Below are 15,079 nucleotides of genomic sequence, written 5' to 3'. Positions count from 1 at the left end.
GAAGGTTTCTCGTCGTGTGATGGGCCTTTACCTGCTAAATATAAAATAAGTAAATTGTCCTTTTGGTTATGTGTCGGGTATAATTCTGATAATGAGAATTGTGACCATAAGCACCTATGAGGTTCTTGAAAAATACAGTAAAAAGGGAATTTGGTGCAAGAATAATTCATATGGCATTTTGCCAGCTCTCTGCACATCTAAGGAGCCTGAATATGGAAATGGCAGGAAGCAAGCTGGACAAATTCTTCTATAGGAGGCAGGTTAGGCACTGATACTTATCTAGAGGAAGTTATTTTAAATGGCACTTGTGCTTACTGCTTTCAAGTTTTTCCTTCATAAGCAAATTGAGCCTCTGTTCAAATAAATAAAACAGCTACTTTAGAACCTGATAGAAATTTGCACAATCCATTTCCAGTTTGCTAGAAGGTCCTAAGGAACAATGGAGAAGGCCAGAAACCCCACAGTCACTTTTGCATGTGGAAAATGTGTTTAATCCTGATTAAGCATATAAATATTTTAAGGTAAAACATTTGTGAAGAATATTTTTCTACAAGGTGTACGGAAAAATTTATATTTACCATTCCTTAGTAGTTTTAGAACAAGTAAGTGTTCCTCATATGTTTTATTGTTGATACAGAGAGGCCAAGAATTACATCAGAGCCTCAGGATGTGGACGTTACCTCAGGGAATACAGTGTACTTCACTTGCAGAGCTGAAGGCAATCCTAAACCAGAAATTATCTGGCTTCGAAACAAGTAAGTTTAAAAGAGGAAGTAAGAAACTTGATGTAAGTATGTTTATCTGGGTGTGTGTATGTTTGTGGGTGCGTGTCCACATGCCTTACTGGCTAATATATGGAATAGTTACATCAGAAACCTATTACAATTAAAAGAAGTATATGAAATAATAATGACCCAGATCTGTTTTATTTGTAATTCTGAACACTTAAGAGCTGATAATTTTAGAAAATATTAATTTGTAACTATAGTACTATTGGTAAATTTTCAGCTGTACTTATACCTGAAAAGTCACTCACACCTGTAGAGCTGTGAATCATTTGTATGTAAGTACCTGGCAATCCAATATGAACATGTTGCATGTGCAGTCTGTGAGTTTAGCCAGTGATTGCATACTCTGTGCAGATCTATTTGCATTACATTTTGAGGCAGAGCAAAAGCTACTTTTTTAAAGGAGTTCAGCTGGATAAGAGTTAGGTTTCAGAGGAAACCTTCCACGAGCCCCAGCTCTTCAGAGGCAGTTTTCCTCCAAGGTGTAGCCCCATCCCAGAAAATGGGAGTTATAGCAATTTCCAGGCTCCCCAGACCAGTGCATGGAGAGCAGGCAAGTGCTCCTCTCACAGGATTAGAGGGTAATTTGGGTTGGAGGGGATCTCAGGAGGCCTCCAGTGCAGCCTCCTGCTCAGATCAGGATTATACCAGGTTGCTTTATCCAGTTGGGTCTGAAAAACCTCCAAGGATGGAGGTGGCACAAACTCTCTGGGCAGCCTGCTCCATTGCTTCTCCTCACTGGCTAGGGCAGGAAGAGAGGGCCCTATATAGGACAGGCATCTTCCAGCAGCCCAAGGGCCAGACTGCTGCAGAGCAGCTGCTTGAGCTCTGCCCTGGGCCTGGCTCCCTCCAGCAGTGCTGGGCACAGCACAAACAACCAGCCATGTGGCAGCATGTTGCCCCGTCATAAACAGTTGTTAATTTATGACAGACACATTAATTGTGAGTTTACCTCTAGTTTATTCAGGCTTTGGCTAAATAATGCTCTAATACAAATGGAAAACCTGATCTGGAAAATAAATTCCTTCACATTTTATATTATCAAATGAACCATTTTAGTTTGTTAGTTGCTGATAAAGCAGAACATTTTGGAGTTCTGGTTCTGTAGTTTTGTGCTGATCTAAGTAAGAACCTCACGTGCAGCAAGGGTACAGCGTTTATGGAGTATGTCAAGAACAGAGCCTTGAACTTGGATGGTATAATTATTTCATTAAAATTTTCTTTGGCTCATGTACTTTTTATAATAAACAAAGCAAACATGTATTCAGAATACACATATGAAAGAGTTTTAAGAAGAAATTTGAACTTGGGGTGTGGGATTGTTGACTCTGGCTTGTTTCCTGGCTGCATGAATGAGAGCAAAGCTCTTTGCGAGGTACTTGAATATGGCGAGATTTCAGTCAAAAGCCATTGACCTGTTGAACAGTATGTTGACTAGATCAGCAGTCAGACTGGGTTTTGTACATGGGGGTTGAGATCTCATCTGTCCTCTGTGCTTTATTCATCTTGTTGTGAGGAATGGGCTAAGAAACAGTTCCTTTAATAAAAAACCCTAAGTTGTTCTTAGTTAATATCACAGGAAAGTATCCATGACATAGCCTGAAGACCTGATCTTAACTTACGTTTCAAGCCAGTACAAATTCTAATCATTAGTGCTCCTTGAGAAATCCAGAGGTTTGCACAAAGATGGTTTTACAGCAACTAACCTCTCTCCTAGCAGAAAGTATCTTGAGTGTTGAACTCACATGAAATACTTCCAGCAGAAACAGTCTTAAAGGAGAATGAGACCAGCTATAGGTATTTTGTTCACTCTTTTCTCCATAAGCATTTACTTGTAAAAGTATTTTGACTTTTCATTTTGAATATGTAAGATTTGCATAAGCAAAATTGGTTTATTTTTTATATTTCTTCTCTTCTGGATAGAAAGAAAAGTTCTATTATTTTACTTAACACAGTAAAACTTTTTTTCCCTCCCCAAGTTGTTTTGGGTAATATATTTTGTGTTTTATTATTTGGTAGTTTTCTGTGCTTGTGATTTAAAGGTTTAACTCCAGCAGATTCTTTTCTTCACAGTAATGAGCTCAGTATGAAAGAAGATTCCCGTCTAAACTTGCTAGATGATGGCACGTTAATGATTCAGAATACTAAAGAAACAGATCAAGGCATTTATCAGTGCATGGCAAAAAATGTGGCTGGAGAAGTGAAAACTCAGGAAGTTACTCTTAGATACTTTGAATCACCAGGTAAAGAATATTGTCTGAATTTTGCATTCAGATAGAGAATTATTTTGATAAGAAGTTTTCTAAAAATAAGATGCTTTAGCTATTATATGTTCTTGACATGTAAATTTCTTGTCCTTGGGCCTCTTAAGAACTAGATGATGAAGTTATAGTATCTCTGGAACAAAAAAACAAATCAACCAGTTAATTAGTATCTTCATTGTAGTATGCAATTCTGATGATAGTCACGTAGGCTAATTGTAGAAGGGTTAGAAAAAGAAACTGTTGCATTGAGACATTGCTCAGTGCAATAATGTTGTCTTTGGATACCTGAAAACCACAAGCTTCCGAACAGGCCACTCATGAAAGCTTTGGCACACCCAACACAGTCATCCTTCTCATGAACCTTTTAGCCTGAATCTCTGTCTAGCCAATGCTTCATGTTTGCAAGCACTAAATTCCTGTCCAGGTCTGTAATGTTTTTAAATTCTAAACTTTGCTGCGAGAAAATTTTGTTTTGACACTGAGTGTCAGGTAATCTTAAAATGTCACTGCAACACACACCTGTGGTTGGAAAAAAGTTACTACAATGTAGCTTAATCAATTTTGTCTTTTGTGCATTTATGGCAATTTTTAGCCAGTTTGTTTTCTGGGTCTCAGTGTCTGTGCCTCTGAAGAGACCTTTCTAAAGATCAGCAAATGAAAAGGAAATATTTGATAACTGTTTTAATGGGAGTTAAGAAAAAACATCAATGCAATTGTATGAGCTTTTATTTCTTATCTATTGATATTTCTAAATGTCTGCAGCTAGATATGGCTTAAAACGAGGCAGAATTTGCACCAAGATTAGAAGGATGTTGGAACAGAGCTATTATAAAACCCCTAGTTTCTCCAAACTGTTGCAATATTCAGCTAAATTAGTGCTATTTGAACTAAAGTTCATATTTAGGTATTGCTCTTTTTTTCGCAGCCCGGCCTAGCTTTGTGATTCATCCGCAAAATACTGAAGTTCTAGTTGGAGAGAGCGTTACCTTGGAGTGCAGCGCAGCTGGGCACCCTCAGCCACGAATCACCTGGACCAAAGGCGACAGAACCCCTTTACCAAGTGACCCTCGTGTCACGATAACTCCATCAGGAGGGCTTTACATACAAAATGTGAAGCAGGAGGACAGTGGCGAGTATACCTGTTTTGCAACTAACAGCATAGACAATATCCATGCGACTGCATACATCATAGTCCAAGGTGAGTAACGTTAAACTAGGAGTGAAATGCTGGAAAACATATTAGGAGGAGCATATTCCTTCAAATTGTGTGATTTTGTCTTTTTTAAATTTTCTGAATTGTCAGAGCTGAACTAAAATCATAACAGATTTTTCTTTTAATTACACTATTCTAGTGTAGTCCGTAGGAAAGTTGCTATACATTTCATTGACAGTATATTATATATACTAATTCTCTGAAAGTAAAGCTTAATTCATTATTCTCAGAACTTAATAATTGGTGTTTTGAAATGTATGTTTCTTCTTATACGTTTTGTTTGCCAGTGTCCAGCTTTTGGGTGTAATTTTCTGTAATGGATAGCAATCGTAGAAAATATAGCTTGTGTGTGGAGTACTAGAAATGGAGTTTCAAGTACAGATCTCTGCTGCCTTTCTTTTGTAAACACTTGAGTGAATGTGGGTACATTTTCTCCTGAGTTTTCTGGAAACTATCACTCTACTAGTTGAGACATTAGCATAGCTTTTCTGGAAAACAAAACTCTAAGTACTCTAACTTATTGTGATCACAATAACCTTGGTATTATATGTCAATAGTATAAAGTATTTATATTCATATGTATCTCAAAAAGTTTCCTGTGTAAATGGAGACTATTTTTTTTTACAAATGTTTTAATGCTGAAACTTTTATTTGCAGAACATTTTGAGTAACCTTTAAATGTAAGTTTGTTTCTGCCATCATACTAAGATATCTAGTTGGCAAACAGTTTAGGTTGCAAATGCTTAGTTCAGTTTTTAAAGCTGTACACAACTTGTCTGTGTGGTTTGTCCGTTTTTCATTCGCCAATGGATGATTGTGTTTTGAGAGCTGAACAAAATTCCTTCTCACGCTGATAATGCCATGATGTTACTGCAGAAACTGGCCTGCACTCCACTCACTGCTTTCCTTTGTCTAAAGAAGAAAACAAGTAGCTCAGGGTGGTTTTGACTACTTTGCATTTTCTTCACGATTTAGCTGAGGATTTTTTGAGAGAAAGAAAAGAAGGTATTTTTAATCCAGGGAACACTGTGTTTGATTCTACAAGTCTTACCATACTTCTTATGTTAGATCTATGGCAGCAGATCCCAGAGGCCTTCGCTGACACCAGGGCCAGGTGTGAGGGAGATGTTCTTTTTTGCACAAGTGGCTTCCCTAACTCTCTAGCCCGTAGTGGTCACAATATAAAACAGTGTCATTAACATCTCTTTTACCACCCATATGAGATATTCAAGTCACACAGAAAACTGTTCATCATTTCAAACAGTCATACATTTTTCAGGTTTCGTTTTTTCGTTTGTGTTTTGTTTTGTGTTTTTTGTTGTTGGTTTGTGTTTTGTTTGTCTGGTTTTGTTTTGTTTGTTTTTGAAAACATTTTGTTTTCTCTTCTGTAGCTCTACCTCAGTTTACTGTCACTCCTCAAGACAAAACAGTGATTGAGGGACAAACCGTTGACTTCCCTTGTGAAGCACAAGGCTATCCCCAGCCTGTTATTGCCTGGACAAAAGGAGGTAAGTGTGTTCTTTTTTTACTTTTAAACTATTAGAATAGTTTGACTGTTATTTGGGAGTCACTGGTACACTGAAGGAAATTCCATGTGTTTCGATACTTCAGTCTTTGAAGGAAACAGGGCTCATCTCTCTCTGCTTTAGCTAGAAAAGGCAAGGTGTCCCACAGAACCTAGCTACCTCAGCATTTTAAATTATTCAGCAGAAAAGTCGTTCAATATATGTCTCCATAATTGATTCCTTATAATAATTGTTTAAGAACTATGAGACAAATCACATTTGGTACCTATCACTGCCAGTCTGCTGTGGAAGAAAGAGGGATAGCTGTCATTAACTGGAGATCTGAAATTAGGTAGGATGTGTTCCCTTCAGAAATCAGAACAGTCCAAGCGGTAACTGACATCAGTATAACTGCATTTCTGTCACATAATGTGCATTGACATGAACACTGGGGTGTACTCTGCAGACTGTTTTATCAGGTTGTGGCTTTAAAGGCATTAAGCCAAATCCAGTGGGAAGAAATACTGTAGTGGATATTTTATTAGTAAGTAGATATTCTAGAAATAGCTATATCAGGCAAAAGAAGTATTAGGAAATTCAAACTCTTCATCATTTTGATGCTGATAATGTGCCTCTTTCTCCTTCTGCCAAGATTGCTTCAGTCAAATGAAATGTCCAGAAAGGAAGAATAGGGTACAGGCACTGATGTGCCTTTTATTTCATTTTTATTATATTCATTTTTTTCAAGGCTGTATGCATTTTTCTATGGATTCTCTAGATGGTCTAGGCAGATGAGATTGTGTCTTACACTCATGACATTAACACGAAATGAGCAGTAATATCTGTTGGTGTTCTTCTTATGATATCTTCTCATTCGGCTGCTTTGTTATGCTCCTTAAACAAGAACATTTATTTCTACGACAAACAGAGAAGAGATCAAGATTATGATTGTGTACATACGTATGCTTTGTTTGCTTTGTATGTTCACCTTCTGAGAAGTAAATGTTTCAAACTTTTTAATGAGAGACTTAATTTTTTCCCAGTGCTTTATTAAATTTAAAGTCTTCTGGATTTCTGTTTTTCTGACACAAAGGGACTTTATTCTGCACTGCTATAAATAGCAAATGCTGTTGCTCTGTGTTTCAGGAGGCCAGTTGTCTGTTGACAGAAGACACTTAGTTTTGTCCTCAGGAACCCTAAGGATTTCCAGGGTTGCTCTGCATGACCAGGGACAGTATGAATGCCAAGCTGTCAACATTATCGGATCTCAACGAATTGTCGTATACCTGACTGTACAGCCTAGAGGTATGTTCTCTAGATACAGCTGCTGGGAAAACAAAGACAAAATTCAAGCTTACACTCAATACACATTACTGTGTGTGATTTATTTTTTCCTTGAAATTTAAAATTGAGAATCAATTATTTTTGATGGCACAAAATGTTAATATGAAGTAGTTTACCTTTGTTTAGAATTAAAGAAGCTTCTGAAACAGCTTGAATAGTACTTGGGTTTTTTCTTCTGGACTTTTACTGCATTCTAAAATGAATCTACGTTGTTGGTTTTCAATTACAAGTTATTAGTTTTTGAAAATTGAGCATGTGGGACAGTGTACCCTGATAGACTTTATTCAAAGTCACTTGGAGACTACATACGCTTACAACTAAACATGACCTGTTTTGATAAAAAACTTGTTAGAATGAGGCTATATCTTTTGTTGTTTAAGAAACTTGCTGTTCAGGGTATTGCTAACGTTTCACATTTCTGATACTTATTTCTGGGTATATCTGGTTTTAGATTCCAGGTGTTTTTTAATAGAGGATGTATGAACACTTGTCAGTATCTTCTGTGAAAGTGGTTTATCTGATTTATTTATCCTTTTTTTTGTAAAGAATGGAGGCTTACTTCGAGGATGACAGTATTCCTGCGCTTGGGAAAATGTTTTGCGAAAAGTCTAGTTTCTTAAAAGACTCTATGCTGTTAACTAAATAGTGTTATTATATATTTGATGTCCAGAAAGAGAACACTTTATTTTACAACAGCAGAATGACATTCACAATGAAAAATCATTCCTTAAAATAAGCTGAGACAGGAAAAAAAAATAAAACAACCGATTTTTCTTGTGTTTTTCTTCAGGTAAGTTCTAAGTAAGCTACTTATAGGATTAATTAGAATCATATTAATATTTATAATTTAGTTAAGTACTTTCCTGTTAAACTAAATTCAAGGAGGTTAAACATTTAATTCAAAGCATTTCTTGTTAGTAACATAATTTTAAACAGTATTTTAGTGAAAGAGGCTGAAATGTCTTCCTGAGTTTAGATGTTTCTCAGAAAAAAACAACCACAGCATTTTTTCTTAGTTAAGAGCAGTACTGGGAGATTGACTTGTCAGAATCAAGATTTTTTTTCACCTGTATAAAATTGTTGACTACACAAAACAAAACTCAATTTTAAAAAATGTTCTAGCCTTCCAGCTATGTTAAACTTGAGTAAAGTTTAATGAAATCATTTTTTGTGTAACTCAGGTTGCAAAATTCAGCCACCAAAAGATAGTAAATACAGGACTGAAGGCTGCATATGCAGCCCTGAAATTGGAGCTCTCCATACGTTCATTGCAATGCTATTTTCTATTGTGCAAGAAAAAAACCCTTTTTCTTCTGAGATTCTAACAAAAGGACTGTTCATCTAAGGAATGTTTAGTCACTGGTTGCTGTGGCTAAATCTGTATTAATGAACTGAGATTAATGGTCCTGATATGTTTGCTGGCTTGACGTTGCTCACAGCTACAGAGCCAGACGCCCTGACTCCCTAGGCCTGGATACCTCCCTCTGGATTTGAAAAGGTTTCTGGTCCATGACAGCCATTTGTGTACAAACAGTTTAACACCAGGCACTGTGTGCCCCATGTCCTTAAAACTGAAGGTGATTTTCTGATGTTTTAAGGCCTAGGGCTCATTGACATCAGCGAGGTAGGAGCTCTGTGAAAGCTCTGCACCTCAGCTAGATGGGCTGAGGGAATCACGGTTTAATGAGTTGTGAAACGTTTTGCTTTTATCATCTAAGAAATCTCCGGTTTTGCTATTTAGAAGACTAAAAATTAAAAAAATGACAGAAGTTGATGGGATATTAATTCTGGTGACTTTGTTCAGATTTAGCTATTCACAGAAATTTTTAGATTTTTTTCAGAGCTTTTAATTTATGGAACTTTGGTGGTTTTGGCAACTACTAGCCTGTTTTTTTAGAAGTTAGGAGTACTTAAAAATCACTCTGAAGCAGATGACGGGAAGAAGGATTTTTAGTTTTAAGACAAACTTATAAGCAACTGAAAACTTGCAGACAGAATTGGGTTATAGATTAAGAAATGTTGGGTAACTGGAAAAAATAGTCAGTGCTGGCCTCTTTTTAGATCATCTTTCACACAAGTTGTATTTCATACTTTGTCAATGTATCATTTGTTGGTTTTAGTGACTCCTGTGTTTGCCAGCATTCCCAGTGACATGACGGTGGAGGTTGGCACAAACGTGCAGATCCCATGCAGCGCTCAAGGAGAGCCAGAACCAGTAATTACATGGAATAAGGTACTAGATATTTGTTTGGTTGTTGCAGAAAGACAGTGGCCTTTCCATCTCTTCATAACTAGCTATCTAAAGTGCACGTTATCAAATTATTGTTTGCTATGATGTCTGATAATGTTACCTGGAGTTTGATCAAGAAATCTTCTTTAATACAGAGCATGTATAGAGATATCAAACCTGAATTTTATATATATATAAATATATCTCTTGTTATGCAAATCACAATACAGACCAGCTAAAATTCATAATGTAGGCCTTAAAAAGTCTACATATTTTAGTGACAGTTCTTTGTGAATATCCTATTAATATTCACATGTTCAGTGGTATTATAGATATAAAAAATACTGTATTGCTGAGCTCTTTGGCAGTATTAGGTTGACACTTCAGGCAAGACATGTTTTGATAACTATTTGATAACCTCTGTGTGGCTTTGATTTCCATTGGTGCAATAATGGCTGTATCAAATTATTAGTTACAGTTATTAGCAGAATTATGGGTGAATTACTGGGTTGCTAATATTGATCCTCAGTTTTCATGATTATCTTATTAGCTTTTCAAGTAGCAAGCATTAGAAAATATATTTGAAGGTACCTTAAATAGCTTCTAAATGCATAGCACATGAAGAACTGATATGGATAGAACTCTTGAGATCTTTTTTAGTTGATTAATTTTGAGTAAAATGAAATATATATGCTCTCAAGAGATGCTATCTTATTTTTGGGTCTTGGATTTTAAGTAGTGAAGACCTATAACTATTAAAATACTTTGATTTATAATAATGAGTACTTCTAAAAGTAAATAAATACACTATACAATTTAGAAGTGCACGCAAATCTTCCTGACAACATAACATTGTGTGAGCTTTTTATATAAGTTTATCTGAATCTATTTGATTATTATCTTGGCATACAAAATATAAAATAAAATGTAAAAATAAAAGAGAAAAAGAAGGCAAAAATTCAGGTTTGAAACCAAAGAATATCTAGATAACTAAACGTCATCCTTTGCTGCAGGATGGAGTGCAGGTGACTGAGAGTGGAAAATTTCATGTGAGTCCAGAGGGATTTCTTACCATTCGTGATGTTGGAACAGCTGATGAAGGTCGATATGAATGTGTTGCCCGGAATACCATAGGATACTCCTCTGTTAGTATGGTGCTTAGTGTTAACGGTAAGGTGTATTAATCAGAGGTATGAGTTAGATTATTAGTTCTATTCTAATTGTTTAAGATGCAAAAAAATTAATAAAATGTTAAATTATTTCTTTTATTCGTAATTTTATTTTTCTCCCATAATGCGCTCTCTCTTTTGTTTTTTTCTTCATTTAGTTCAGGCAACTGTCTGCACAGAAGTGAGTAAGATGGGGATATGTCAGCCAAAATATCTCTAGGAGTTAAGATTCAAAACAAACAATGCTTTGGGCTCCAGTTAATCATAGTAGTTTCCTCTTGAGATATCCTTTGGACCTATTAGAATTTGCTAGTTGAATATACAGTCTAATCTTTAGGGATAAATTGACAAAAAGTCTCGTGTCATCTTTAAAAGGGCACTTACAGCATTTGTTTGAAAATTAGGCTGCAGCCATTGTGAAAGAATTCAGGAAGGTCATAATGATCTTGAGAAGCTAAAAGAGAAAACAGAAAGAAAAAGAGAATATTTGAGCTTATTCTAATTATTTGAAAGTAATAATGACAAATAATAGTTATCAATTATGAATACATAGTAATTAGTAATAAAGCAGCCAAAGAGGATAAGGAAATAACTTTGTTACACAGACCCTAATGCTCTTCTGACTTATTAAGTAAAACTACAGATTGTTCAGACTCATTTTGATGGAAAATATTAAGGCAACTGTATGGTTGTTGAGTTTTTTTGTCCTTCAGTAGAAAATGTAACACAATATTTTTTGTACCATTGAAAAACAAGTATTGAGCAATGTTTTCTTTTACATATTGGATATTGTTTCCCAGTGCTAAGTCTGTATTTTGTTTACTAAATTCATAAATATGTATCAGTGATTTTTCTAATGTATTGATTACCATTATATCATTCACATGGTGTCAGTAAAACTGTGATGTTTCCTCACTTAAGTTGCTTTTAGTAGACTATCAGTCTGTCCCCTCCTCTATAAAAAATAATATTCCTTTGATCTATCATGGTGATTTCTGAGAGAAAAATTGCAGAACTGGGAATCATTCAATGGTGAGGTTTCATCTATATATATGAAGTCTGCAAATGAAAGAAAATCTGTAAAAATCAATTAATCTTGATTACTCTGAAGGTTCATAGAAAAAAAGTTGGGGTTTTGTTTGTTTGTTTGATGACTTTTTAAAATAAAAAATAGCCAGATCTCAAATCAATAAGAACTCTGACAAATGAAACCATGAATTGAGCTATAAACCCAATGGAAACCAGTTTCATTCACTTAGTGTGGCTGTCAACTGCTTATTCTCATCTATTGAAATTAGGAACCTACAAAACTTGGTGCTAGCTGATCTGCAAGATTTAACTGTAATGTGATTTTTATTGTTAAACTATAGGATCCATAAGCCTAAGATTAGTGAAACTACCCTTGATTAATCTGCATTCAGTCTGAAAATGTAAATGATGTTTCTCCTTAAAACTAATGGGATGTCAGATGCTGTTTCTTTATGTTGCTATAAAAATGAAGCTGTCGGAGAAGCAAGGAGGAGAAGTGGACAGATGATAAGTACTGGATATTTGCTATCTGGACAGTATTAATAGTGGCATAGCCAGAAAGGCATAAAATCTTGCATGTCGACATTTCTTTTAAACAAACTTAATGTTTTACGAATGTTTCTTGTGCGTAAATATCTTATTATTGAGAAAGAATAAAGGCAAGTGTATGGAAGCTGAGGGAGGGGCAGGTTTTGCTGGCCATATTTGATAATATTTTAAAAATACTTTTGCCATTTTCTTCTGCCCTTTTCTGTTGTTTTGTAAAAGTCTCTGGTTTAAGGCAGGATGTGTATGGATGAAGTTTTTGTTGCTTAAAAAATTGCCATTTCTCTACCCCTCTTAAAAAAAAAAGGTATTTTGTGAAAGGCGTGCATGAAGCTATAACTTTAAATATTCATCAGTCTAAAAAGTGAACTGCGGGCAGCAAATAGTCTAAACAAAAATAAAGTACAGTATAGTCAACATCTGACCAAGGCTATGATTTAGCCTATGTGTACCATTAATCAGAAGGATAGCTCAGAAAAACAAATACCTAAAGTGAACACCGAGATTACATCTGTCATGGACAGCACTAAGGATGGTAACAAGCCACCGGATTTTTACAATCTGTGATGCTGCAGCATTAAGATGGTTCACAGTGCACACACAGTCTCTGAAACAACTAAAATGAGGGTAGCAAAACTGTAAGTGATATTTCTCCTTAAAATAAATAGCTTATCTGATAATATTTCTGTACGGTTGCTGTGAAAGTGAAGCTGTCAAGGAAGGAGGACAGTTGGTAATTAGGAAGAATCAGGGACTGTTGCCGCTGGGCACTGTGGAAAGGGTCACCCTGGTCTGGATGCTGAGAGCGTGTTGTCAGCAGCCGCAGACAGCTGCCTCGGGGCAGAGAAAAAGGAGCTTGAGTTACGGAGTGCCAGAGACTGTTTTATTTGACAGGACAGATGGTTAAGTTTGATTGCCCAGGTCTAGACTCTGAAACTCATATAGACACTGCCTAAGCTGCCAGTTATGAAGGAATAATGAAATATTGCCTAGAAAAAAAAAAAAGTCACTAAAAGCTTGTGAACAACGGGGTTTATGTCAGCTGATTTTGCACATCTGCTGATTTTTAGTCCAGTGTATTTGCTTTGGACTTTTTCCCTACTTTACCCTTCTTCCTGTGTGACTGTTCCAATCCAAACACACTCTGGAAATTGTTAGCTGTTGCCCCTGGATCTGGTAGTTCTTGGTTTAGGCTGAAAGGAAGGTTATTAGCCTTAGATAGGTTGTACAAACATCCAGCTGCAACTGAGCACTGTGTAAAAAGGCTGATGAATGGGCCTGTGCATTAGTGAGTTTCCAGTATTGTTCAGAGTCGTTAAATAGCTTTTAAGCGTATGATTTTTAATGTAGTATTGAAAAGCTAGGTAAAGTAGAAAACAAAGTGGTGATCAAAATAAATAAAATATTTATAGCTCTTTAAAATTAATGTGCATGGCTTATTAGAGTAGAGCTCAGGAGAGGAACAATGTTAATTTACTGTAGCTATTTGGGAATATATTAAGTTCTATGGGATTTTTTAAAAAATTGTTTGTGTTTTATTAATTTTTTGGTGAAATCTCTTGGAATTTATGTGATACATATATTCTAAAGCGCAAACTAATTCTGTAGTTATTTTCCACTTGTTACACATTCCTGTTAACCCCTCAATTTCTTACATTGCTTTCAGTACTAATTCAGTTTTAATTGAAATCAAAGGGAATACTTGCATTGATTTCAGCGAATGTAGGTCAGACTCTTGATATCAACACCTGAAAGCTGATAATACACCACACCAGGAAAAAAACCATAATCTTAATTCACTTTTATTTTGGTCATTTTTACTTGAAATTGTAGGACTAATTAATGGACAGTTAAAGGCTGTGTACATTTATCCTCCTTTAAGTTTGTTTTAGAATTATAAGCAAACTGACTTTTAAACCTAATTAGCTTTTTTTTTTTTTTTAGTCAAATTTTGCTCCACTGTAATATGCACTGGTAGAATTCCAAAATGGTTAAGAATTTTATATTTGGACAAACTAAGACTTAAAGAACAGCAGTTTACTTTGTACAACTGAAATGATGTCGTGTCTAGACTCTGTTTTATAGAAGTATCTTATTGTGTGTGGCCATTTTTGCAATAACATGTGAATTCCTCTTTCTGTAGTCCCTAATGTCAGCCGAAATGGAGATCCTTTTGTACAAACATCAATTGTGGAAGCAATTGCAACTGTTGACAGAGCAATAAATTCAACACGTACACATCTATTTGACAGGTATCCCCTCCTTTTTATTTTTTTTAAGAAGTTAAAATTAATTTTGCATATACTAGAAAAAAATGGAACATTTGTTAAGCAAGAAACCATTTTATTATTTAAAATACATTGTGAACATCTGATAAGTTCTGAGAATACTAACAGTTCAACATGTAAAAATTCCTATTACTTAAACACTCCTGTCAAGATCTCTATTCATGTCAGCAGTCTTTCTGCTGAGATAATTTGTATTAAAAGGCTACTAAATGTTTAATTGCTACTCAATGTTAATGTTTTATTACTTCATTAAATATATTTTTTTTATTTGCCTTCCATTTTGAGATGAGTAACTGAGGTATGTACTAATCATGTTGATGTACTATTAATGTTGCTGAATGTTTACATAGTTTGTTGTTATTTTGTAACTCCTGTGTACACTTACTATATTTTTCAAATTATCTATCAGCCGTCCTCGTTCTCCAAATGATCTGCTAGCCTTATTTCGATACCCAAGGGATCCATACACTGTTGAGCAAGCAAGAGCTGGGGAAATATTTGAAAGGACATTACAGCTTATTCAAGATCATGTACAAGATGGTCTAATGGTTGACCTGAATGGAACAAGTCAGTACTCTTCCCTTATTTTTCTGTGTTGAAGTGTATTTGCCTTCTTAAGTCATTTTACTTCAAGAGACATTTATTTTCTGAGTCTAGGTCTCAGCTGCAGAACCATTACATTGAACTCAGTGAAGTATTTGAC

At 35.4% G+C, this 15,079-nt stretch overlaps 1 protein-coding gene across 1 annotated transcript in view; it reads left to right on the top strand.

The window, feature by feature from the left end:
- Window positions 1–15,079, top strand: part of PXDN (peroxidasin) — an 87,303-nt gene that overhangs the window by 48,117 nt on the left and 24,107 nt on the right. The window contains exons 8-16 of the mRNA XM_065833136.2: window positions 638–755; window positions 2,862–3,031; window positions 3,978–4,250; window positions 5,657–5,773; window positions 6,917–7,075; window positions 9,235–9,347; window positions 10,358–10,514; window positions 14,232–14,340; window positions 14,786–14,943. Of these exons, the coding sequence (XP_065689208.1) occupies window positions 638–755; window positions 2,862–3,031; window positions 3,978–4,250; window positions 5,657–5,773; window positions 6,917–7,075; window positions 9,235–9,347; window positions 10,358–10,514; window positions 14,232–14,340; window positions 14,786–14,943 (1,374 nt within the window). The remainder of the gene's footprint in view (window positions 1–637; window positions 756–2,861; window positions 3,032–3,977; window positions 4,251–5,656; window positions 5,774–6,916; window positions 7,076–9,234; window positions 9,348–10,357; window positions 10,515–14,231; window positions 14,341–14,785; window positions 14,944–15,079) is intronic.

The sequence above is a fragment of the Patagioenas fasciata genome, chromosome 3, assembly GCF_037038585.1.
Source record: "Patagioenas fasciata isolate bPatFas1 chromosome 3, bPatFas1.hap1, whole genome shotgun sequence".
NCBI classification, from domain to species: Eukaryota; Metazoa; Chordata; class Aves; order Columbiformes; family Columbidae; genus Patagioenas; species Patagioenas fasciata.
Note: the sequence above shows the minus strand (reverse complement) of the source record. Positions and strands in the feature narration are given on the sequence as shown.